Genomic DNA, 27,177 nt, shown 5'->3' on the forward strand with positions numbered 1-27,177 from the left:
TAAACAGCACTTTGCTAATGAACAACCTAACAAGCACATCTAGTTGCTTACTTGCATTAAAAAACAACAACCCACATTGTAGTTTAAACTGTATCACAATCAGTGAATAAATCAGTCTATCCGCATCTTACGTGAGAGTTTTGCAATGCTGTCTGGACTCAAGATCGGTGCAGCTGTGCAGGAAAGAATAAACAGTCATGTATGATCTTGTGTTTGCTATTAAGAAGTTACAGTGATCCACGTTATGAACACAACTCCAGAAGACCTGCTGGCCTATCTAGATGCCAAAGGTCTGCATTACATTATTTCAAACTACAAAGACTCATCAAATCCATATTGAGACTAGGACACTCTAATAAAAAAAATAAATTACTTTGTAATGAAAAGTCCAAAGGATACGTTTTCATTCAGGAAAACTATGATGCTTTCAAATGATCAAAGCCGATAGAAAAAGTCGATATAGATTATCTGTGCAGAAAAAAAATTAAAGGTGCAGAAGTTTATTGCTTGATATAGATTATCCCGTTCAATGTTTTGGGATTGAATCCCTGGAATTCACTGGCTCCTACTTTTACCTCCTGTCTTTCATATAATTGAACCCATGAGTGCTCTGCTGACAGCTTGGCCCCACTGGTCACTGACTCCTTGATTACAAAATGTTTTTCCAGTGAAGTTAGGACAAAACTCTCTCAGTGAACATTTTCTGACTCAAGACACTTGTCAGTTCACGTTTATCAACACGCAATTACAACTGCATTTAGTACAACTCATTGAGCTTGACTGAAATGGCCATGAGATTAGTGGGTTTCCTACGGTATTTGTATGAATCAAGGGGCTTTAGTTCAGTTTTATTGAATACTTGTAACATTGATGGGACCCTTGCATTCTTCACATGAGCCTACTGAGATGGTTAGAGGGTGTTTAAAGAAGCTGTTACCAAGGGAAAAACAGCATGACGCGAAAACTTATTAAACAGCATCCAGCTGGACTTTCCTGTGCAAGTACTAACTGACAGATTCCAGGCCAGGGGAAAGTGATGCCGCCGGGATACGTAGCTGGAGAGCGAGATGTGACTCACAGAGCAGTTAGAGCACTGAGAAAATCCAGGAAGGGCTTTGAAAAAAAAATAAAAAAAGTTTTCCAAAAGAGAGTGACGCACCGCAATGACTTCAGTTTAGGATTTATGGGAAGGTCAACCGGCACTGAGCACAACAAATATTGCATTCTCAAACTTTAAGGTACATATGACAATTACAGAAATAGACGATAAAAAAAAGTATACGCTTCAAGTTTTGTCACCGAAGGACTTATGTGAGTTATGCAATTTGAAAACACACATAAGTGGGTATAAGTAAATGTTTCTATCGTATTATCCTGCATTTTACAAGCACCTCACACTGTTCTGTTTTATGCTAAATGAGTTAGTAGTAGTAGGTAACTGACCCATAGAAATACTGAGGCTGACCTGAACATAAACCAGTTGCTTTTTGACAAATGGGAGAAACAAAGAGGTATGTACATTTAATTTAAGAGTTACGAAGTTGTCAACGACAATTAATACCTCCGAGCAAACTGAACATGACGGCATAAGCCAATATCGCTCAATTATGTTTGAAAAATTTATTATTACTCCCAGATGCTTGTTCCAAATGAAACAAAAGCGGCAACTAAAAGCACATGTTAACTTTCAACAAATAAAACATTTGGAATAAGGGGCAAATTTCAAAGTGGTGATCAGTTGTGAAGAGCAGCCATAAACAGGCAATGAGCAAAACTGTTTGGACAAATGAAGATCTATTCACATGCACATTTAGCTTCAACACCACAACATATCACAGCAGCTACGGAGGTTTCATACTTGTGTAATGTTTTGGAATTTAAGCAGAGTCATTTTATTCATTTTAGATCCAAACCACAGCTTCCATGACGCTAAGCAGAACAATCTGAAAGGTTTCCTCGTTAGATCGCCTGACAAGAGCGAGGAAAAATAAGAGAGGGATCCCTGCCACACACTTGGCAGGTGAGACACAAACAGGGTTCAGCTGGTGATGCAAAATGATGTAATACGGTGGTAGATGAAGGCCATGGTGTCAAGTTCTGTTTTTATTCCATTATATATGCCATATTCCATTAACCCTTTCCATATCCAACTCCCTGCTTTGTGCTTCCATTGATTATGCAATTTCACATGAACAGTATTCAAAATGTCTCCACTGGCAAATCAAGGCTCCACAGAAGTCGTCGTCCCCGGATGACCCAAGTATTGGAATATTTAATGCACTTTGTTGCAATTGTCGATGGGAAGGGATTGTGTACATTTTTATCAGGAGGTACGTGTAACACCATTCTAGTTTGTTTATTATGGGCCGCAAACTTAAATGTGGACATAATATACATTCATTTAAAATCTGCCATCTAAACACGCAGAGGGGAATTTCCTTGCCTTTCTGAAACAGGAATCATACAATTCCAATACTCAAATCTTTAATAAATGAATGATGTAAGAGAGCACATTGAAGCTGAAAAAAAGAGCTATAATCCTTCTTTTCAGCCAAAAGATGATTATGTGTTTGAAAATTTTAAAGAATCTTCAGAAAGTAATATCTTATATAGCACTTATATTGGGTCTATCTGATTTTTCTTTTACCATCTCCTCAGAACAACTAAAACACTACAACTACAATAGAAAGGATTTTTTTTCTTCCTTCAGACTACTTTAAGTCTAATTGTGTACTCAAAGTCTCACATATCCATTGATAAATGAGAAAGCAGCAAGCATGCCTACTTTAACAACTGCAACACTAATAGCACACTTACCTTACACTTAAAGAGTAATTAGTGGCTTTGCAAATCTCATGGAATGTTAAGTCTTAATTTAAACAGTCACCCAAAACAATATAGTACAATCTGTCATTAACAGGGATAATAGAGATGTGAATGTTAAGAGAAAATTGCAGTTGTGGAAAAAAAAGCTTCCAACCATCCAACATGTTCAGACAGTAGTCTGTTTGGTTTCCTCAGCTTCTCCAGTTACTCTGTCAGGTGTTCAAAGTTTCAGGTCTGTTTCTTTACTGCTAGAGAGCGGAGAAACGGGGGCTGAACTACTGAGTGAAGAGTGAAAGTAAAATGGGGAAAAGTAGAGAGGGCACAGGAAGGAGGTATGGGAAAGGTCCTCCGCCCATAAGGTTGGAGAGGGTCAGCACGGTGACTGGTGTATACTGGGGGAGAGGGGGAGGACCCACATGCAAAATATTTAAGATGCACAGGCAGAGCGGGGCTTTACTGAGGAGATACCAGAGAGCCTGGATGAATAGTTGGTCAAACGAAAGCTGCAAGGGAACAGGGCAAGACATTTATCCTTGAAGCAAAGCAGTGAGTTCTCCTGTTTCTTTTTATAAGAATTCAAGCAAACATCTTCAGGGAAGGCTTTCTTTTTAACACAGTAAGCAACCAAAATACACTGAGAAGATCTAGAACTTTTGTAGAAAATGGCAAAAGTAAACTTTAGCATCGTGGCTTTGGGGGTCACCCTGCTCCTATTGGCAGAGACATGGGCTCAGAGTCCCAGGAAGAGACCGGCAGCTCTTAAGTCTCCCAAGGCTCAGTGCTGTGATGAGGTGCGCTCCCTCAAGGTTCAGGTGGCCAATCTGACCAGTCTCCTGGAGGAGATGGGCCGCAAGCAGGAGACCGACTTGATGAACGTGGTTAGACAAATAATGGAGTTGGATAAGCAGAACAGGCAGCAAGAAGCCCGGGTCACAGAGGCAGAAAGCAAGTATTCAGAGATCAACAACCGTGTGGAGATCATGCAGCTACAGACCCTGCAGTCTGCCACTCAGACTTCCTCAGGTAGGAACAAACACTTTGTAAGAGAAATGAAATGTGTTGCTGCGTGGAGTCAAATCAGGCATGGCTGTACTGAGCTTTACCTACACATTTGATTTATGACAGCCATTAGGACATTATACTTTAGAGCTGCAATCCAATTATGACTCAAGAGCTATACCTCTCTCTTTTTATATTTCCTGACAAAACACATTTATGCTGTTAAATTCCTATCTACATGTTATACTATACAAACCTAATAGACGTTTGGCTTTCCCATAGCAGCATATTTGTTTTGAAGACAGCCTTTGTTAAGCTTTTACATTACAAGACCCAATTTCAATTAGGACCACTACTTTTTAATGCAATTCAGAATCAAGACTAGCAATAGTGAAATCCATAATCAGTGCAATAACAGCAGTGCACATATAAACCACATTTACATTTTAGGTGTAAAAAACTATACTCGACTGTGCTTGCTGAATGGTTGGGCACTAAACAGCAGCTGTGTATTCACTGAAAGGCAGGTAACAGCGCACACACGTGTCTGAGCTGCCCTACAGCAGTCTAAACCATTCATTTGGGGCCGAGTCTCATCAGCGGGGCTGTCAGCAAGACCTCCGTCAAACCCAAACTAATTCCATCAACCATCACTGCTTTATTACAACACTGATCAGCAGGCTTACCCAAACATGATGTAATTAATTATTTCAAGACGTTAAAAGCTTTAAAGGGGCAACATTTATGTCACTGGCAAAGGGAACACAGAGGTCTTTTGAAAACCTCAGTAAATTAGAGACAGGAAAGCAGAGCAGGAAGAGAAGCAAAGATTACAGTGGAGGCTTCCAACTTAGGCTCTTTTTTTACTACTGGATACTTCACAGTGATGTCATAGGCCTGAATGGCATCAATAAACCATGGCCATACTGAAACTATGCAAAATCTGTGCTCTGTTTTGATCCATTTTCCATTTGGTAAGGTCAAAGGCCATTTTCTAGCTGTTACATCACTTGAACATCATAAATATATACATTTATATTTCATGTGGTTTTAGCATCATTTAACAGATCCTTTTTTTCCATAGATGCCCTTTATGACTGTGCATCGCTGTACAGCAAGAACTACAAGATCTCTGGAGAGTACAAACTGCCTAAAGACGAGTTTCTGAATACCCCTGAGCTGAGTGTGCGTATCTGCAGAGTGTAATGTATAATGTAAACAACATTTGTTGCAATGTCACTACTAACTAAACAAACTCCTACTTTCTGAAAATGCTTTCAGGTCTTCTGTGATATGGAGACTAATGGCGGCGGCTGGACAATTATCCAAAGACGCAAGATTGGCCTCATATCATTCAACCGTGAGTGGAAGCAGTACAAAACTGGATTTGGAGCAGTCCGTGGAGACTTCTGGCTGGGCAATGACAACATCTTCCGTCTAACAAGGCAGCCCAGTGTACTGAGGATAGAGATGGAGGTACGTGTTGGGGAAACGTGTCACTCGTGTCGACTTAAGCCGCGACACAAATGAGTAGAACATTTTAAACCACACACATATTAAATCATTTCGAGGCTAAAAGGGAGACGGTTCGCCAAACCAATTTATTCCTTTGACTACTGAGCATAAGAACATTCATAATAAATCAAAGAAAATTTTACAGCCCTGAGGCAGCACAGGAGAGCCCATATTCCCAGGTTCTGTAACGGACTCCCACTAAATCATGCTGTATTTATTTTCCAATTCAGGACTGGGAAGGACAAACCCGCTATGCAGAATATGGTTTCTTCACTGTGAGTAATGAGCTCAACAGCTACAAGCTCTTCCTTGCCAACTACAGTGGGAACGCTGGAGACTCGCTCCACTACCACAACAACACCAACTTCAGCACCATCAAAAGTGACAATGACAAATGCGTGGACGATTGTGCTTCACGACGCAAAGGTACGGTGCTGTACAAGAGCAACTCAAAATAATCTAAAGACTCACACAACATTTGGTATTCCTAATTAACCATAAGTTATCTTTTTCTGTTGAACTCTGTATAGGTGGTTACTGGTACAACTGCTGCACCGACTCAAACCTGAATGGCGTTTACTACCGCTATGGAGAGCATACCAAGAATTCAGATGGGATCACTTGGTACGGCTGGCACGGGTCCAACTACTCTCTGAAGAAAGTGGAGATGAAAGTGCGGCCGGCGAATTTTAAACCCTAAAGGTTGAACCGCAGGCCATGGATAGAGATCATACGTGTGCTAGCTGAGAGTTCTAATACCTGTGCAAGAAAATTGTGCCTTTCCTTCGAATGCGGGATGAGAAGTATTTTTTTTGGTTATTGTCTGGTTTAGTTTCAGTCTGATTGTGTAATGGATTTACCGTGTTTGTTTGTAAATTGTAGGTCATTTTGAATATTTATCAAAAAAGTATTTTATTTTCTTAAAAAGCTTTGATAGAGGATCTTTTACCACTGTTTGAACTCGGGCAACTAGACTTTGCTTCTGTCATTTGTCACTCGGTACTTTTCAGAGAACATAATCCATTTTTTAAGTACTAGCAAAATCTACAGACTAGCACCAAACCAAAAGGTATTTTGTATGAATAACACTGCACATTTTATTGTAAAAACCTAAGCTTTGATGATAGAAAGATGTAATTTGTAAAATGTGTACAGCTCTTTAATTATGTTGTTTTGTGTGATCGAAAATAAACTTTTCTAAAACAAACATTTAAAATTGTCTTCATTATTCTATTCGGGTTTATTTATAACGTGACTAACTGAAATAGAGCCTGAAAATGGCTGCCATTTATGTCCAACATTGACAACACATTTGCCATTAGCCATTGACCCCTTACCTCCTGACATCCTGGCCAAAGGTCCCAGGACCCCTAAGCCAACTGCAAGAGTGAAGACCACACACATACTCTTTCAACCATCTTGTTAAATGCCTCGAGCCTATGCTTTTACTACTTTGAAAACAATAACACCATTTTGCTACACGAAGGGAACAGAGCACGTCCTTAGAGCAGTCCAACCATCTACACACAGACTGCACTGTCCATACAGGCTCAGTCATAGATTCCTTTTTTTACTTTTACGATGCGACACATTCAGTAAGGGCAAGCCTCTCATTAAACTTGGACGTTTCTTCTCTGCCCTGAGAAGAAATGACCACAGTGGAATGAAGGGCACCTTAAAAAGACCTCTGTGACTGGGACAAATGACAAATACTCTTTCTATTCTAAGGGTTAAAGTATTCAAACTTAGCCCTTAAAAACAAAAGCAGACCTTGACCAGTGATGGACAGAGTTACGACCTCTGAAACTATAAGAGGTCAGTTACTTGTGAGCCTATTCTTAACTTAACCTTTGGGTCTGAATTGTTAGGACACTGCCGTTCTAATGGCTTCTACAAATCCATTCATGAATCCCATATACTGCATAAAAATTCATGAAAGTTTTATGCTTGTGAAATTCACACATAAAACAAACAGGACTGAGGACTGTAAAAGTGGGATTCCACATGGTAGGGTTACAGTGACAGGAACACTTGCACAATTACAACGTTACAGTAAATAGTACCTGTTTGATCATCAATCTATCCATCCATTTACTACAGCAATATATCCTGTGTACGGTCTGTACAGGATGACAACTTTTTTATTAGGATACTTTATGCAGTATATAAATGGTGTCTCTATAGCCCTTTCTAACACACTTGTCCCCTCTATTCAGGTATAAACAGAAGTTGAGTTTATAGTTAAACTGGAGCTTTTCCCAGCAGTCATAGTGCAAGATGTAGGGTCCACTCTGAGCAGTTTGCATATTTTTGGGCGGTGGAAGAGAGGTGCAGCGCCTGCAGCAAACCTCCTGCAGGCATGTGGAAAACTCCACACACAAATGCCTCAGACGGATTCAAACCCAGGACCTTCTTATTGAGAGGTGACAGTATTATCCACTAGCCCCTGCCTGAACATCGCAATATAAAATGTACTGAGGTATTTGTTATTTTAGCATTTTATGGTAATGTTACTTGGAGGGCAATTAGCAGATTGCATCGTGCTTTACAAAAGTTTGTATTATTGTGTCCAACCAATGTTTCATTCTGCAGTCATTTTGAGCCGATGAGTGGCAGAGAGTATTACTCCAAAGCTACAATAGATGGCTACCACAGGATGAGACTTTGCTTAATCATTTGCAGCCCTCTTTGCATCTGAATACTAGACTTGCTTCAAAATTCCATTTCCAGGCACTTCCATGGTGCCCGGTATTATTACTACGCAGTTATCATAAACACATGGACCAGATGCAATGTTACTGGGCTCAAGTCACTGCACTCATGATGGAACCATCGACCTTATAGTTACACTGCAAATACAGCAAACCTTTGCTTTAGTGCGTTCCTCACAACTCATACCTGTGTCATTTAAGTGAACCCGAAATTCTATATTTCAGCATTAATTCATCAGTGATGCAAATAAAACAGAAACAAATGAGTCATCATCATCCAAATCCATTTCAAGATGTTGGATGATGTACTGGTGAACAGGCCAGGCCAAATGCTCGATTAACGGCGCTCTTATGTTGTTGGGAATAATGGGGAAAATGTGACCAATTTCTTGGCTCTAGCCAAAGCTTTGGGGCCTCAGCATATAGTCAGACCACAGTCATTTTTTGGTTTAACTTAAAATCCTTCACACCTTATTCATATATACAATTATTACTGCTAACATGTATTCACTTTTGAGTGCTCAACAACTGGAATTTTGATAACTGGAGATCCACGTGGAGCAGCAACAAAAAAAGGAACACTGGTACATGAGTTGAAAACACAATGACTCATCAACTCTAAAACAGCAGTGACTAATCCCCTTTCAAAACGCGTGCGTCGGATTAAATAAAAGTACTTTTTCGAATACGGTAAGTCAACAGTAGAGCCAGGCTTGTGTAGTGATTTTTGCACACTAGCTTCTAAATCTTTTATGGGAAATCCTAGAGAGGTGAGAACCAGATGGAGATATTGAAAACACCAGAGTGCCGGCTCCCATCATTCATCATCATCAAGGCCCCTGAGAAATTGAAAACAGGCCCCTGAGAAACACTATTCCAGACACGCATAGATGAAAAGGAGGCAAGCATCCAATTAGATGCCTGGAAAACAGATTTCTCCATGCCACGCCAAAGACACAGAAATAAAGAAGGATGAGAAAAGAGGATGGAAAAGATGACAGAAGATATCAAACCGTTAAAGGAGAGGTGGATATGTATAATATTTATTCAACTATTTTATAGAGTAAAATACTTTGAGAGTGATTTTAAGAAATTGTGGCCTTAAACAATAGCTGCGTTTTCCATTCCAGTTGTGCTTAGATTATGGGCACATAATAAAAATGTATATTAAATTCAAAAGTGAATGGCAGTGTTTCCATTTAATGATGATATGTCGCGTGCAACCAAATGCATGGGCTATGATGACAGGTTTACGATGACATCATGTTCTACAAGGACCGTTTCGCCAAAAAATAATCGTGTCAACATTACCTGAATTGTTGCTGAGTGAACTAACTATAGTGATGTCACAGTAATTGGTCCATCTGGGCAAAAAAAAGCAGCTAGATTTCACCTTGTGTTTGCCGTCATGACTACTGATGCACAGCTCTGTTTTTTCCGACCTGTACTTTAGTTGGCATTTTCCAATTGGGATGCAAGACTTTTTTGAGACATCTGAGAGATCTTTTTTGAGTGTTGTGGATGTGAAAACCCATTTCCCTTTCCATTTCCATTGCCTGCTAGGACCTGATGGGTGCATACACACATAAAAATGTTGTCGCCTGGCATAATGTTAGTGATTGTCAGCTGTGAATATGGCAGCCAATAAATCACATTTAGCGTCATGCATAAGCGCTAGAGACAGAGTGGATGTCTGGCATGAGGGAAGATGCAGGAAGGGGACTATGAATAAACAAGTGGCTAAGACAGCAGCAGCATCCACAGAACAAAATAAGTAAGCAACAGATAATACAACTATTAATCCGTGATTAAATGTCTGGCTTCTGTAAACATTCCCTTACAGATAGAACTAGTTCCATTTGTCTGTCTAAACGGAATTCTAATTTGATCACAAAAATCACAAACAACCTGTGAAATCCTGGGGGGATGGATTGGTTTCTAAAGCTAGCATTGTTGTTCAAAAAGGCCCTCTCAAACCAGAACCACATACAGATGTGCTTACACCAACACCAATCCAACATAAAATTCACACAACAACAGAACATAATAGAGCTGTCTGCCCATGTCACGAAATTTTATGTAGTGATCTCACAGTTACTAAGACACTGTTTTTCATTATAAAGTCCTAACTTTAAACAACCTACGTGAATTCCCTTGACTACATCAAAATAATTGAGATTGGGGTGTATTTACTTAACAGCAATTTGTCAGTTCTTTCCACAACGACACAACAATCAAAGCATTCCATGGTTTGACATAAGACAACTCCAAAATAGATGGCACAAATGATTCCAGATCATCAGTTCTAGGCTACGCACAAAAGCTCTGTCTATGCAATTATTGGACATTAAAGAGCAGGCACTTAATGGGTGAAATATATCAGATGAGTGGCGGGCCAACTTTGAACAACTCAAAGTCTAGCATTTCACTTTTGAAGCCATGTGCTTCTATCTACTGAATCTGACACCTGGGAATTCAAGGAATTGGACCTTAAAACTTCAGATTTTCCACAAATGTGGTCTGACCGAGCTGAAATAATGTCTGAGACGGGTAATAAATTACAATCAATCCTCATTCGTTAAATTGGTATTTTATATTGATGGTTAGGCTGTTTTTAGTCCAATAATATTTTTCTTCGCTTTTCAGTGTTTCATTTAGGGCCATGTTCAGTTTGCAATTGATTAGTTTCTGCTTCGGAAAACTTTCAGATTTCCTACCTGATGAGGGACTCCAGGATGAGAGGAGAAGCACCTTTCTGGAACTCAAGTTCTTTGTAATGCAGAGCCTTCGCATAGGCACGGCACTTTGCAGCCCTCTCCCCAAGAAGTACAATTCCATTGTCATCTCTCAGAGGCAGAGGGCCCTGAAAAAAGAAACAAACGATTAAAATATTAATGATTTGTTACTTATCCAACTTGCATTTTATCTTGTGTATCATGAAATCAAAACATCACATTTTGGCAATATGAATTCATGGCAGTTTGGGAGAAGGTAAATCCAGCAGCACATCATTAACATAACACACACTTTTAACCACACCGTTCCTGCTGACTGGAAAACCACTTGTACAGTGAAAGCTCTGTTCAGCTGCTCACAACACAGTGCATGTGCCCAAACCAGGGGGAATTTCAGCATTAGTGGCAAAATGAAGGAAACTGAAGGGACTTGGCGGGCGTCGAATGTTTTTAAAACTTTGTAACTTCTATTTTTGCGCCATCATCAATGCTGCTTGGTTTACTGTTCATGCTGTAGCTATTCTGGTGCATGAATTCATTCAAAACTTCATTCATTCCACACTGTGTCGATATTTCAACGACAGTGGACAATGAGTGTCCACAAAGACAATATCAAAACAATTCAAATTAACTTATTTATATAGCACCAAATTACAGCAAACGCTATCTCAAGGCACTTCACATACAGAGTCTAATGTATTAGGCTTAAAATTTGCTTTTCCAGCTAAAGAAAAATCTAAACACAGCCTATTTTCATAGCTCTTTCTATTCCATGTAGCACACGTGATGCCATTTACTTCCAGCAAAACTTGGCAACAAAGCCAGTATTAAAAGCCAGAAATCCTGCACGTGGACAAGCAATAACTGGCTCACTTGTGTTAATATATAAAATCCAACGGTAGCATATTTATTAAGGGAATTCTAATGCCCTGACTAAACTGACAACATTTTAAGGCCTTGACATTGGAAAACGCATTACAGACCTGGATTTGTGAACAGCCTGATAAATCAAGTAGCATGCAGTCTTTTTCAGACATTTACATGCACCTCAATACAATTCTGCCAGTTTCTGCCTATACATTACATGTTGTGTAAATGAAGTATGAGGCAAGGCATACAGAGGCTTCTTACTCCAATTAAGATGTGAATTTGCCTGAATAAATAGCATAATCTAGGTCAGTAAACTAGGTAAGTAAGTTAGTAAGTAAGCTAAATTTGATTCATTTAAATTCCAATCATTTTAAGGGTGTATACATGAACACAATCATGACAATCTTTTTATCATGTAAACCTGATGACTCTCTGACCTTGTCACTGTGCTCCATGAATTCTGCCAGGTTGAGCAGAGTCTGGGTGACCTCAGCGATGTCCTGTGAGGTGAGGGCTAACTCAATGCTGCGAATGAGCTCATCTTGCTGGTCCTCACTCAGCTCAGACCAACACGACAGGAAGGCAGCATTGAAGAGGTCTCTGTGGATAACCAGGAAACCATTAAGCCACAGCCAAAGGTCACAGCAAAAAGCTAAACAATGTGTGACACATCCTTCATTATAAGCAAAAACAGGTGTCAACAGCAGGTCGATGACTCATAAATCAATACATAAGAACTTTATTGTGCATCTTGTTAAAGGGCCATTTCAGAATCAAGTGCCATGGTGTTTCATAACTCGTCTCAGACCGCATTTTTATTATTTTTCATGAGCGCTCAGGTTCACGTTCACAGTTGCTCACTGTTACATCTGGAAGCTATCCAATTCAAACTGGTTGGTGCATTTGGTCAGCAAGCACACAACAGTAGAGAGTTCAGTATTTTATTCAGCATTTCAATAACTGTAGGAGTGAAGGTGCCGCTTAGGCTGGCAATCCCCTCTCGCATTTTGACACAGGCAGAAGGGCAGATATGTTTTCACAAATTGCACCGTCTGCATAATAGCGAAGTTCCTTTGTGTGGCTTTCGTGGTAATTTCTGAGGAACATCTAAGAGCTCTCAGTATTCCAAAGGATTCATGATTGAGAATGGACAATATACATTGACCGAAACTGAAAGTGCAAAACTTTTATATTTGTTTACATAATACCTCAAAGATTTGTCCTATTACTTATTACTGACTTGGCCCACACATTTGTTTATATCACTGTTGGTTAGAATTTCTCCAGCTTCACAGGTGCGGCATATCAAGATGCTGATTAAAAGCCACACAGGTGTTCTTTATATAGCACCGTTATAACCAAATGTTAACCAACTTCACAATTCATCCAACAGGCCTCACAACTGCAGACCACGTGTAACCACAGCAGCCAGGACCACCGCATCCGACTTCAGAGACACCACGATAATGGATGCAAAAAGTGTCCTCAATAGCGGCAGTGCATTCAAATGAACTTAATGATTCTGCGCTCATTTACATAATCATTCTTTGTAAATATGCTGGTAGGTTTAAAACATGCGGGGGCCGCAGAAATTCTTTCCAGAAATATCCTGGATGGAAATTTGCATAGTGCTTAGTGGTGGTATCATGCATATTGTTCATGACTGAGCGGTGTGGGAGCTCTAAGAAGTGAGGTATAAAGTATGATTGAGGAGAGGAAAAAAGTGGGGGAGAGACATAGGCATGACAGCAACGGTGTACCTGGCAAGTGGGATATAGGTTTGGGCCAGTGACCAGCATGATCGCAAGGCTGGAGAGGATGACTCCTTTAGCAGGACAACACTCAAGCGCCTCAGCCACTCCAACCAGTCATCTTTGGACACCTTCCTGGCAGCACCCCACGCCTGCATTGAGACATAAATCATCAGCTAAACAACCAGTCTTCTTCAGAAGTTTTTGGGAACTAAGTGGGAGTAACAGATATTTCCTGATGCAAGCGACAGAGGAAAAATGTGGAAGCGCATGAGATCCAGACTTCAATTACTACAATTTCTGTACATTTCTATACTTTACTATACTCGGGTACTGATAAACTTCATGAAGAAGTAAAGGAAGCTCCATGTTTGCTTCAAAGTAGCATTTTTCTACAACTTTTCTGTACATTTATTTGTATTTTTCCAGCCATCAACAGAAAACTGAAAAGCAAACTCTTTGAACCTTTTATAAAATATGAACAACTTCTGGACTGTATATGGCAACAATCAGGTGTATCAAATGTATTAATCAATTTTGTGATATATACTACTAAGCAAGGACGTCTTTATATCATCACAACTAAACTGTATTTGTGCATAAGCCTATCTACAGCCTACAGTTGTGCCCGTACATTAACCCTGCTAAGAACACGTTTCTGACCTTCTGAAGTGCAGTGGTGCTAACATGAAGCTTTTTCATAGGCCCCGCTTCCACAGGCCCGCTGACCAGCGCTTCACCCTGGTTACCACGAAGCTGCCGATGCTGGAAGATTAGAGGGTCCTCTTCCTCTTCTGCCAAAGTGTAGCCCTAGCACATGAACCACAAAACACACATGCATGCATACAGGGGCCACACACAGACAGAATGTTGAATCAAGCTTCAAAACATGTTTTGTGAATGTACAAGTGCATTTGTTTCCTGAGGGGAAAACTGATGATAAACAGAGTGGTGTAATGACTTGCTTGGCGTGCACTACACATCAGGACTTTTGTTTATTTGTTAAATATAATTAGACTGCTTAATCATGTGCAGTTAATCTCAATCTTAAAAGGGACTGAATGTTTTGTCTGGACTGGGAGAGAATTAAAGAACAATGAACATATGGTCATGCATTCAGGTGAATTGTTTGCATTTTGCAGAGTATGAAATGGTTCCATATGTTCATTCAGAATATAATGATATCCAGGTAGAGATGGAGAAGAAGGAAAACTCACCTTAACAATGCGACAGATGAGTATGTCATACCGCTGGTGGTTGATCCTGTGCTTCAGCATCACTTTGTTTACCATGGGGATGAAAATCTGGTACTAAACACAAAAGGAAGGGGACAGTAAATAAAAGAGTGTGCATGTGGTGATTTTGTGGTTTTGCCTTGCTACCTAATTCCCCTTGCCATAAGAAAAATGACTGCAAATTATGTCTTAGTACGCAACCACCATGGGCCTCAGATCAAAAGCTTCCCCTTTTAAGTTAGGGCCTAGACAGGAATACACGTGTTTCTGTGGTTCTCGGGTTCAGGCTAAAAGAAATGGGAGGGGTGAGTGATGAAGGAGGGAAAAGAGAGGGAGAAGTAAACGTGACTTCATCCATTCTCATAAACACCACTCCCCACCGCCAAATGGTCAATGACATCAGCGGTCTGGCAGGAAGCAATAAAGACTGGGGGGTGGCGGGTACAGAAATGCTGCTCTACTAAAACCAGCAGCAGGGAGGCTAGAGGTTGTCTACTGAATAATAGCTACATCTGAGGAGAGCCCTGGGGATGGACAGAGCTACCTTCTTTCCCAACTGGAACACTAGTGAGGACAGGGTGTCCATGGAGGTGGAGCGCAACTCAGGCGTGCTGTCGAGTGCCCGAACAATCGGGTGAATGATGCGTGAAGCATAGTCGGTGAAATCCAGAGACTCTGTGAGGCGGTCCAGTGTTTCCAAGGCAACCCTGAGTCAGAGAGAGGAAAAGAGCTTTAGCAGTACTTCAACATTACTGGGACTCGGATCTTCCAAGAATATCATATATATTTTTGTATGTCAGAAAAGGGATATTTGAAGAATAATGAGCTAGCTAGATTCTTTCATGACAAAGAAACTAAAAATTAAAAGTGATGCTATGATGAACTGCTGAAAGTGGAACACTTTGCTTTTGTTTCAGCAGTATTGGGTTAGTAAGGTTTGATTGTTTTTTTGTGGTGCAATTATAAACTTTGGAAATGAAGTTCACTCACACTAGAATCCAAATAGAATGCAAGTAATTTCACTAAATTCCTATATAACAGTACTGTACATGAGCACACAGTGATACTGACTTGCGGGCTTGTAATGGCACATCAGAGGCATCAAACAGCTTGACAATTGGAGGCAGCAGCAAGTGGAGGTAGTCGTCTAAGTTGGCACCAAACAGCTGGATGGCATTGAGCAGCTTTAAAGGATAAAAAAAAAGTTCAGTTAAATCTAACACCACATTAATAACAGTGAACAGTTTACTTTATTGAGACAGTTAGCGTTCATTGGTTCTCTTTTGGAAGCTGTGCAGTGATGGCTTTCAATATAATGTTGGCAAAGATATTAGCCTAATATCGCTAATATGAGTAAAAGTAGTTGCTTTATTACTTCTTGCAATTGAGAAGTGCCTGACGGTTGATTTTGTTGAACAATTGTCTTGAAATTCTGGTTATTTAGGTTGTGATTTCTTGAATTAATTCAATATTGACAAAATGTAAAAATCTCACACATAATTAGAAGTTTGGTCACATTTGATGTTGAAGGGCACAGAAGTGTGAGTGAAATGTGGGTGGCTCATTGGATTATATTTGTTACAATCAACAATGCCCTAAGACACCACGACCACCTCTGCTCCCACCCACCAACCCTTCTAAATTGCACACGTCGAGACTGCAGGAAGCTGAGGTGGAGAGGGGGCGGCTGGACAGAGCAGCTCCTCGAAATGATGGACGTATGTTTTCTTTTCTTCTCCTTTGGACTCCAGGGTAACACGATTCCCCGAACTCTTTTTTGTGACCCCCATCTTGTGCTTGAGGTGAGGCTACAGACCCAGACCTGGCTCATTGACTATCCAGACTGGGCTGCTGGGATATCTGATATTGCAGACAGTGAGGCAAAACAGGGGTGGAGAGAGCACTCCAGATGACTGTGGACCTTTCAGATTCTTTCTATGCGGTCTGCAAATAAACCACGATTAAGGGTTTGAGGGAAAATACTGGCAGATATCAGGGAAACAAGAGCGTGTCCCCTACAGATCTATGTGATGAGGCCTGAGCTCTTGTGATTTAAGATTGAGTGTGGCGCGACTTAATTTTTGGCCTCAAATAACTAAAGAGAGCTGTGTGTGAGAGTTTATTTGTGTTTTTCTAGGTCTACCTCTTTCCAGGTTTGTGATGCAAATTTGATTGTTTTTCATGAATTGAACTGCTATTTCCCTTTCATGAAATATGTGCACTGAATTAGCTTCTCCATTACACCTACTCATCATTCTGCAAATCACCCTGGTGAGCTTGCAGAAGTTTTCCACAGAGATAATTCAACATTAGTTGCCCTGTTAATACTATATGATGTCTCAATGCGTTTGCAAAATGTATATCCTTTTCAAATGCACAGCACTCGATGAACTGCATTCATTTGCAGAAGCATAAAGTAACTCTCACCTGCACAATGCAAGGTATAAGTCTAATTAAGCCACTGTGCAAAAGTCGACACTGACTTAATTTATGCAAAACTGTAAATAAAACACAGATCTCGCCAATGATGCTGCATTTGCATGGGGCCACTGCAGTAAGACCGTTTGTGTTTTTTATTTCATTTCAGCAGTTGTGTTGCACTGCTAAGCATTTTATGGCAGCACTGTGGTCTGTTTCCAAGCAATATGTCTTTGATTGAGTCTCTGCTGTGGGTTCAGTATGCACATTTTGAATTGCTTCTGCTGTTTTCATGTTGTGGATTTCTTCCCAGTTTAATCAGTCAGTTTTACTGATGTAATAGTTGAATCTTGAAATCAGTCACAGATTATCCCTGCCATATATGACAGGGATTTTGGAATTATAGACTGATATAGACACTGCATTGATTAGCACTGTTTTCCAATGCAAAGAATGGTGCTTTTATCCCATACAGTGCAGATTATCTTGTACCCAATTCCCATGATGCAATTTATTTCAACAGAATCAAGGCGTCATTTATACTGTTTCCTGCATTAATAAGTTCAATTAGGGAACAAATGCTCAGAGGGTCCACCGAGATATAGGAATACTGGTTAATAAGCTTGTAAACATACAAACTGATGATTTATCATTGATCATCATAAAATAATGAACTGAATTGGTCTTTCACTGTAAATCAGGGGACTTAAATAGATGTGACATGCGCTTAATAGCTCAGTTTTAAAAGTTAAGACTCTTGGCCTGCTTTGTCGTTCAGTGCTGCATTTCTCACCTTGATGGTAACGCTCCTTCCGGTGCTGTTGTCGTGCATGAAGACACGAAGCATGTGTGGGATGAGCTGAGGCAGGTAGAGTTTGAACTCTCCCCCGAGTGCTACCACAATCTGCTCGATTAGAAGGATGATGGTATTTTGCATAGGGTTGTTTGGTGTCCAGTATTCCTAAAACACAGAATGGGATTCATTAGAATGAGAGGGACTGACATCATGTTGACTAAGATAGACACAATCAGAGGTGTTGAATTGAACATTCACAGCCAAAAAGTAGTACTATTAGCAGCATTAGTCGTAGTAAAAGTAGTACAAGTAGCAACAACATCAGCATTTCTGCCAATGTTCAGGACCCTTTTTTGTGATATCTCTAACCTAGATTTCAGATTATTCTATGGTTCTATGATTTTATTATTATATTTTATTCTCTCTTGGTAATATTCAGAGGTGCATCATGACATGACATGAAAGAGATATTTTCAGAAATTTGAGAGTAAATATACAATGCTCTCGTGGGTCAAATGCAAAGAAGAAGCTTCAGAAGTCCCCAGGAATAAACACAATGTCCTTTCAGTAAACTCTGACATCAAATCTCTGTGTGACACCGTTAAGGAAAATGGAGACCCAGCCACTGGGCACATTAGAGATAATAACAAATGGCGTGAAGGTGGTGGAGCTGAAGTCACGCAATACGTCAATCAGTCAATGGCCTTCAGCTGTGAGATCTGGCAGAGGTGTTTTGTCGTGACCAGGGGTCCCGAGCAGCCCCCAACTTCCTGCATTCCCTGCCTGTGGCCACTGACTAGAGAGCAAGTGAGTGTACATCCTGAATGGTTATTCCAGCCCCCTCATCTGGATGCAGGAGCTAAACTTGAGAAAAAAAATGAATAGATTCTTTGTTTCACTCGCAATTTATTAACTCAGAGGGACTTGAGTTGGACTGGCCCACTTTTCTCAATTTCTTCTCTCTTGGGAGGAGTTACCGTCATGCTTAAGTTTCACAGTGTTGCCATGGTTCCGATAGGACAGCCATGTGATATTTTGTATTTTGGTATAGGATTATGTGCTAGACAAGAGTGTTTGTGCAAGTGCAGAGGCTATGGCTTTAGCAGGCCACATCATGTGACGAGGGTGAAAGTGATGAGTCATCACCAGATTTCACCAGTTTATTGGACAAAACAAATGGAAAAACACATCAGAGCCCTGAAACGATGTTGGAAGTAAGTGTAAATCCAATCACGTGAACGACACACAAAAGGGAAGTGCAAAGAATATTACCCAAGAATAAATAACATTATTTTGCTATACTCCCATTCCTGTAGCCTCTTTAATCTAGCTTGTTAAATACACCACACACACACACTGTCTACTGCTGTGACATGGGGCCCGAGCGTCATCCAGGGGCCCTGAACACATTACTCCTAACGAGGAAAGTGGAGAGCACAACTGAGTGAAAATTAAGAGTTTGCAGCTGTTTGTCTGACTTTCGGGAAAATGGGGGGGGGGGGAGAGGCGGTCATGTTGACTTAGCTACTCACTCTGATGAGGGTGAAGATGTCGTCCATGTAGGGGCGGATATGGATCTTCACGAAGCATACCACCATTCCCATCTGCTGGAAGAGGAACTAGAGGACGGAGAGTGCACAGGGAAGAAAAACAGTGTGAAGGAAAGAGAAGGAGAGAGGAAGAGAAAACAGGTGAAACCAAAAAACAAAAGGTTGCACAGCGCAGATAAGTCAAATGAACGTTATGCACTACTAAGCACATTTGGTGTGGGAATGAGGCACAGTCTGTCCAACATATGATACTGAAATAGAAACACTAATTAATGAAGTAACAAAATATCAAAACATTTTAAAAGGGACAGAATTAAACTCCAGCTACTAAAAACCGAATTTGGATGTCTATTACCCATAAATCAATGCAACAGGGGTCACCACAACAAAAAAGGTGGCACCTTAATACGCCTTTGCTAATTTGCACCTGTTCTTCAGAGAGAGGAATTTCAAACAGAATTGACTCACTAATTGCATGACACCTGATGATGATAGTGAATTTAACACAATACAAATAACTAACCACACTTAAAATATCAACAGTTTCTTTAGCTTACTCCTCACTTCAATACATATGCATAAAGGAGAGAAGCGCCCCTTGCGATGACTCACAGAGCTGACATGTAAACAGCACTTTCAGGCTTGTGCACAACTGACAAATGACAACCAAACAGGTCCTGTCCTCTTATTCGATAGCACCACCTACCTCTCGGATACTGGCATCGCAGACCCGGATGACGTTGAGGAAAGTGGGCATGACCTGGGGCAGGAACTGGACACACTTGAGGCCAAGCGACTTGAAGATGAAGGTGACGGCTTGGACTACCATGGTATGGTGGTTTGAGAGTGAAGGGTCTCTGAGGATGCGCATCAGAGTAACGATTGCCACAGCGGGGTAAAACTCATCCAAGGGCAGGTTGCCCATGTTCACCAGCATCTCACTGGTGCTGTAATCAGCTGGGGAGAAAAGAGAGAGACTTACATTTATGATTTTACCTATACTTCTGTACCTAAAATGTCTCACACGGCTAGGGTCCAGAATTGACATATGGTATGGTAAGTCTTTGACTGTATCAACCCTTCAATTAATTCTTCTGGGGACTTTTCTGGCATGATTTCTACAAATGCATCCTAAAAATAAGTAATCTATGTCATAAAACTTATGACAGTGAATCGTCTGTCGGTTTCTCGTAGTGCATCGGGTTCAGTCAGTTGTTTAACGATGCATTCAAGTGCAAGTCATCACTCACAACGTTCAGGAAATACCTCCGGAGCAAATCGTGTTTAACTGCTATTTGCTTTCCGGTGGTCATGCCACTGGTAAAACCATCGCATAAACCTCACTATCACCTCATAATCATTTCTACATGAATATGTAATGTAATAATTATATAGATTACACATTTACTTGTGTTTTTTTTATAACTTTTTCCCCCAAATATGTTCAGACAGTATCAGATGCCATAACAATGAGCGTGCAGTTATCATTTAGTTTTTAATTTAATCCCCTAGATATAGAATTGAATTGGTATGGTCGACTTAACTATCCTAAGTATAAGATGAGTCTCCTGAAAAAATACTGTCACAGTTATGCTGTTTCAGATGGCTGAAAACATTGGATCATTAAGTCCGATTGCCAACTCCAACTGAGAAAACGAAGGGTCGTGCTTAAACCAAGATAGCTGGGATTACAATTAGCAGAACACACTTGTGTTGCACTTGTGTGTGACGAAAGAAACAAATGCATCAGCAGCAAAAAGAGCCATGATGGTTCCCTCTTTCCCCCTACTCACGCACACACACCCAAACACACAGACACACCATAAGAGTCTTCAAAGGGGAGACAGCAGTAAAAACTGGAAAACATGTGTTGCCACAAAACTGGGGCACCAACTCAGAGAATGAACAAAGATAAACCTAAGAGATAACTCCAACAGACTCCACAATGTATATTATCTTTCAATTCACCCTGTGTGTAGAGGAAAAATTGCACAGAGGAGCAACTAATGTAATCAAGAGTAAACCAATAACTAAATGTAAACAAGTATTTAAATGTAAACTAAAGAAATAAAGGCATGACATTATTGCAACGTATTCTTGTTAACATTGTACATCCTCTGACGTGTTTAAGTCTTTTTCCACACCTCTGTAGCTAATCTGATGGAGATGGGCCACGTACAAAAGGCCGTGGCGAACGCCATCCACGCCGCACAGCTGTTTCCTGACCTTGTTGAAAGCCACATGGGCCCGAGCCACTTTGGCAGGAAAAACAAACGGTCAGGAAAAACGGAGATCCTCATATCACCGGTGTTGATCAGTCAAACCTCTCTTTCACACAGTTAAACATTTGCACAGTCGTAGTAATGGAACCCGGGGATGTGGGGCCGTGGTGCCTCACTGGTGTCAGCTTCGGCTCAAGCAATGTCTCTTTGTCCAGGTTGAACGGGACAGCGGTGTTGTTGATGGCCATCACCTCAGGAGCCCCAGGCTGATATTATTGGCTTGCTGCTTCTGACCGCTAAGCAGTTCATAAACCAAACTGCATCACATCACTGGCCATTCAAACAAACAAAGCTGTTTAAAACAACTAATATGAATGACTTCATCCCCATTTGGTCTTGTTCATCTTCCAACATCAACCATGGAAAACAACTTTGCTTTGCCAGCACAATCAAGGCAGTTCACAATATTTCTACTTTTAACAGTTTTAGTCAAACTCAAGCCAAAGTCAGGATGGACTACGCATACAGAGGATCCAGGAGAAATATACAAACATACACACACAGAGAGAGAGAGAAAGAAAGAGAGAGAGAGAGAGAGAGAGAGAGGGATGTATTTGCTGTGCAGTAATCTTTTATCCATTCAATACCCACTTATTTCTAACCCAAACAGAGAGTGCATAGGCCCAACAGTTCACTGCTTTCACTTTTTTGCCGATATAAATACAGCGGTACACGATGGCCCACACTCTCTCATTGTATGCCTCCATCAGAGCGCGTCTCCTCCCACAGAGGTGTGTGTTTTCATGATGTAGCCTTGATGCTCGCTCAGATTGAATGCGTTGTTCATATACTGAACATTGGTAAAACAACGCGACAATAGCAAGCAAAGCAATTGCGAACACACACTGCTGATGCTCTATTTCCGATTGTTTAGATTTTGTCAGGGCGAAGAAATCAGGTAAGGTGTAAAGTTCCTTGTCAATTCTGACCAATAACAAAACAGTTTGCAAGCCTGTGGCACTGTGGCCCGCTAATAAATGTATTGGTGTGAAACCGAAACCCAACAAGGATTATTTGTGAACATCAGTCCCTGAATGGGAACAAAGTAAATGAATTACAGGTCTGAATGCAGCCATAGTAACGTTCATGACAAAGCAATGTGTACGTGGTTAATCTATGCAGAGCTTTTGAGATTTACAAGCTCTCTGAGAAGACAGACGTCTGGATTCAGCGTTTCACAGGTCTGCTCTGGGAGTACAGTTACAGCTGCTACATTCTCCAGTTGTCGTTTCCTCCTTTCAGACTCCTTTTCTCCAGATATAACAGAACGGCACAGAGCCTGCATGCTAATCAGTTTAGCTTTTCTGCTGGATCTCTTATTCTCGCCTTTAACACGTCTGGACTAATGATGACATGGTGACAGATTGTCACTCGTTTGTATCCTCACAGCCAACAAACAATAATAATAAAGCAAAATAATGCGGCTGTGTCAAACTTACATCTTACAAGTCAAAGAGAGCTTGATAAGACCAAATGACATTTCTATATAACCTGATGTACTGTGAGTAATGGCAGTATTTTGATGTGTACTTCCTGTTTCGTCCAGAGACTACCACCGTATGGGAAACCCTAAGAGGTTGAGAAAACAGACAGAAAAAGCTAAATGTCCATCTGTGATTTAGAGGCAGGCTGACAGAGCAGACTGCAGATCCAGCTGATGAGTAATACATAGGAGCTGTATGGACTGCAACAACAATGATTTCATCTGTATGAAATACTACTGTAAATAAGCTACAAATAGTATTTTATGTAGATGCTTGAAGAACTGTCAGCCTAAAGTCAGTCACCTTAAATTAGATATCTCTCGTCTGAAAGGCTAAGCTACTTAAGGCAATGCCATTTCCCTCTAAACTGGCAGAACTTTGGTTGGGTGCAGATCAGAAAGAAGCCAGTAATCACATCCTAAAGGGCAGACTGTAAACCCAAAGCCACAGTTGCTGTTGACTTTTCATTCGCAGCGGATAGGCCTTTAAGATCTTTGCCCTGCTCTATTTCTAATGAGCTGTAGGTAATGAAATGTAGAGCAGCATAGTCATAAATGGTAATAAGCGTTTTTGGCCAGACAGGGTTTAGTCGGTTTATGTGAGCTAGACTCAAGTCTTCAAATAACAGAGAAAGAAAACCGTTTCTCTTATTCTGAGCAACGAAAACCGCGCTGGACTGCAACGTACACTTTATTCACAATTCTGGACTTCTGGCTTTATAGCAACTATTCTTTCCACAATTAAACATTGAACAAATAGCTGATTTATTAAACGTCCTAGTCTATGACCCTATTTACGACTCGTATCAGCTGTTCTGCATTCACAAGTGAATCATCTATAAGTAAAACCAAAAGTGCGACTGATTGCTTAGCTTATCAGTCCAAAACACTAAAAGAACTGACAAAGGCAATTGTGCTCATTGGGGGGAAAAGCTTCCTCACATATGGCATCAGCATGTGTCCTGTCTCACTGCCCAAGGGTGACTTCACCCAATGACATTTTCACCTGGCAATAAAATGCATCTCCAAACATGCTTATCCAAATGCAAACTGTCACACGAGGCAACCTCATCATTTCCGCAACCTTCAAACTGACAGTGTACAGTTCATCTTGTTGGTTCCCACAAGTGGAACCGGTCGAGTTTAGAGCAGTATATCACTGTCCAATGTGTCTGCTGCCAGATTTGTACTCATTCTAGAAGGACCTGTGATCTTAGGGTCTATTTGTAATTTCACTGTTGCTGAATATGGGATGGAGAGACAATTTACTGTAACTTTGTTGAGACAAATTCCATATCACATAATGGAAATACCAAAAACCAGCTATAATAAAAGGGCTTCATTGCTTTGTTGTTGTCATGAGAAGTTTTATGAACGCATCCATGACCAAATAGCACCTGCAAGTGTATCACGGGATAAATATGCCAGATTTTTTTCCTATTGAATTGGAGTATCAGGTTTTAAGACACTGGATGAATATGGCAGCATAATCTATTTGACAGTTTGAAGGAATCATTGTGAAATGATTTAAAAAACGTTTTTTTCCTTTTTATTTTTTGCTTTGCAGTAAAATTTGATCGATTGAAACATCATGAACAGTTCCAGTATGACGTATAGTGTGTGAAGTCCAGGGCTGCTGCAATACCACAAGTCCACTACATCCCACTGAATCCTATCCATTGGGCAAATACAGGCAGAAGCCAAGTCACAGTAACAAGTCCCAGTAACACCCACGGTCCTAGCGGTCCTATGTGAATGTGTGAATAAGGACCACACAGTGAGGCTGAAAAGCTGCGTGGTGATTGAGAGAGTTTGCAGCTGTTCCACCACAAATTTAATACTGCAATGTGCATGTGTGTGCACGTGTGTATGTGCATACCTGAGTCCTGACTAGACTTGGATTCGGAGAGGCTGACGGCAGAAGCGTCCCGGGACTGATCAATCATGCCGATGTTCACCTTGTGTTTGTAGGGGTCCAGTGCTCCCAGCAAACCCAGTACACGTATAGCCTGGTGGCAACAGACATCATTATGAATACATATACCAGCAGTCTGATGAGCACAGCAACCTACAAATACTCTAGCATTATAAAGTGACCCTGTCATATGAGCTTGAGAGTGGACTGCAACATAAAGGAGACTGACTGAGACTGATGTCTGACAGACACAATTTCAAATCCTTTTTTTTAAGCATTTTCATTGTAGAGGCCCTGGATAATGCAATGCATATTCTATGATAATGCACATTCTCTGAGCAAAATGAAGATTAAGGTAAGGAAATAAGTCATGATGCAGGATAAGACCTGGAGGAATATTCAGAATAATTATTGAACGTGTCCATATTATCAAACTGTCTCCAGGTCAAAGCCAATACATCCAAACGGCCAATACATCATCTGCTTGGTTTACATTGACAGACAAGAGTTCAACGTACTGTAGCTACAAAGTTAACTATGGGGGTGAGATGATGCGGATGGAAGCAGCCATGCATACCTCTCTCCTGATTCCCTGGTTTTGTTCCGTCTTGAGGAAATTGAGCAGCACCTCCAGAAGAGAAGGGTACTTGCGGTAGGGCTCTACCACATATCCTGTACTGGCCACCTGTTGACCCAGTGTCCACAGCGCCACCTGGTGGGCAGATATACCATCAAATTTACATTCCCATTTTTGCAGTGACAAGCTTCCTATTTTCTTCTGTTCTTTCCTCCTGACCTATTTGGGGAACCACTGTCTTCTGAGTGTGTAAGTACAACCCCGTTAACTTCATCATGACAGTAAAACAAATCTCTCTAAACTCTTATATATTTCATTTATAGCACCCAAAAAATATCTAACAGAGAGGGATATGTTAGAACCAGATTATTATTATCATCATTATTATTTCTTTGACGCACTTGACGCTTAGCCAGTGAGGAAGAGTCCTGCAGCATGTCCATGATGATGGGGAAGAGCTCGTCCATCCACTTCCTCATCTCCAAGCCACTCACCTGACAGGAAAATCAATCAAAACAGGGAAAAATCATTGTCTGTCCAAAGTAAGTATACAGAAAAACGTGCAGCCGTTACAAAGCTCTCTAAGAAGACGAGGAAAAAATCCAGAGAAAACCTTAATGTATAAGGAAAAAAGAGAGAAAACTCAGGCAGCTTCGAGTGGGATTATAACCAATATCCAACGGCAATATCCTTTAGTTATACTGACACATCCGTTATATTATATTAACTCTATGGGACACAACAAGTCTGTTCTTTTACAGCACTATAAAGTAGAAAGTACATTTGACGACTGTCCCCTCCTGTGGGTTCCTGTCTTGGCTTTTCCACTTTGGCTTGTTTTTTCCCTCTGCTTTCCTGACTAGGTTCCGACAGGTTCAGTAAACCACATAGACAGCTCAGGGCGAGCCAGACCACCGTGGATGGGAATCAAAGCAGTGCTGATTACACGTCAGAACTAACTAACTGGAATTCAACTTGGTAACTGTTAAGGTGCGAGACTGAAGGCAGGTGCACATTGCAAAAGCAAATACTCAATTTTATTATTTCTGTAATGAGCCACTGTAGAAGCAACATGAAAGTGACTGAACCAACACACAGCTGATATTATTCCTCCCAAACCTACAGGGAATGAAAATACGCCACTTACCTGAGCTAACTCTCCAATGGTGGCAAGGACACTGATTACAACTCCAGGATTGGGGTCTGGGTCTTTCAGCTTGAGGATGAGAGCCTGTAAAAATATACATACTATATCATGGCATTGCAAAAACATTGTGCACCAATTTATTTCATTTCACAGAATTCTTATGGAATACAGCATATTTACATGGCAGGAGACTTCAAGTCATAAGGTGGTACATATTTTACCTTTAAGATGGGTTCCATATATGGGCGGATGAGACGGGGGGCATTGGAGACCAAGTGACCGAGCATACGAGCACTCTGCTCTTTGTTCCTCCCAACACCACTGTGCTCCAACTCTGTTAAAATCTGGACAACAAAATTTGCAATAG

At 40.8% G+C, this 27,177-nt stretch overlaps 2 protein-coding genes across 3 annotated transcripts in view; one reads left to right on the top strand and one right to left on the bottom strand.

Moving 5' to 3' along the window:
- mtor (mechanistic target of rapamycin kinase) overlaps positions 1-27,177 on the bottom strand; it is a 73,662-nt gene that overhangs the window by 40,974 nt on the left and 5,511 nt on the right. For both annotated transcript variants that reach the window (XM_076166375.1, XM_076166373.1), the window contains exons 14-28: positions 27,032-27,154; positions 26,811-26,894; positions 26,065-26,157; positions 25,664-25,798; positions 25,051-25,180; positions 20,113-20,363; positions 19,389-19,475; positions 17,854-18,021; positions 15,714-15,826; positions 15,187-15,349; positions 14,625-14,717; positions 14,071-14,217; positions 13,417-13,559; positions 12,094-12,256; positions 10,769-10,914 (exon numbers count right to left, since the gene is read on the bottom strand). In XM_076166375.1, coding sequence (XP_076022490.1) covers positions 10,769-10,914; positions 12,094-12,256; positions 13,417-13,559; positions 14,071-14,217; positions 14,625-14,717; positions 15,187-15,349; positions 15,714-15,826; positions 17,854-18,021; positions 19,389-19,475; positions 20,113-20,363; positions 25,051-25,180; positions 25,664-25,798; positions 26,065-26,157; positions 26,811-26,894; positions 27,032-27,154 — 2,039 coding nt within the window. The remainder of the gene's footprint in view (positions 1-10,768; positions 10,915-12,093; positions 12,257-13,416; positions 13,560-14,070; positions 14,218-14,624; positions 14,718-15,186; positions 15,350-15,713; positions 15,827-17,853; positions 18,022-19,388; positions 19,476-20,112; positions 20,364-25,050; positions 25,181-25,663; positions 25,799-26,064; positions 26,158-26,810; positions 26,895-27,031; positions 27,155-27,177) is intronic.
- Positions 3,265-6,470, top strand: angptl7 (angiopoietin-like 7). Its single transcript, XM_076166801.1, has 5 exons — positions 3,265-3,849; positions 4,910-5,010; positions 5,107-5,301; positions 5,571-5,766; positions 5,871-6,470. The coding sequence occupies exons 1-5, from the start codon at positions 3,489-3,491 to the stop codon at positions 6,038-6,040; spliced, it is 1,023 nt and encodes a 340-aa protein (XP_076022916.1). The 5' UTR covers positions 3,265-3,488; the 3' UTR covers positions 6,041-6,470.

The sequence above is a fragment of the Genypterus blacodes genome, unplaced genomic scaffold, assembly GCF_046128005.1.
Source record: "Genypterus blacodes isolate CSIRO-AG114 ecotype Tasmania unplaced genomic scaffold, CSIRO-AGI_Gbla_v1 ptg000156l_1, whole genome shotgun sequence".
In the NCBI taxonomy this organism is placed as follows: Eukaryota; Metazoa; Chordata; class Actinopteri; order Ophidiiformes; family Ophidiidae; genus Genypterus; species Genypterus blacodes.

Excerpts from the sequence above, each read along its gene's own strand:
- angptl7 (XM_076166801.1), top strand. The coding sequence starts at position 3,489 with ATGGCAAAAGTAAACTTTAGCATCGTGGCTTTGGGGGTCACCCTGCTC. Across the intron at positions 5,011-5,106 it reads TGAATACCCCTGAGCTGAGT|GTCTTCTGTGATATGGAGAC; the intron begins GTGCGTATCTGC and ends AAATGCTTTCAG. Across the intron at positions 5,767-5,870 it reads TTGTGCTTCACGACGCAAAG|GTGGTTACTGGTACAACTGC; the intron begins GTACGGTGCTGT and ends AACTCTGTATAG.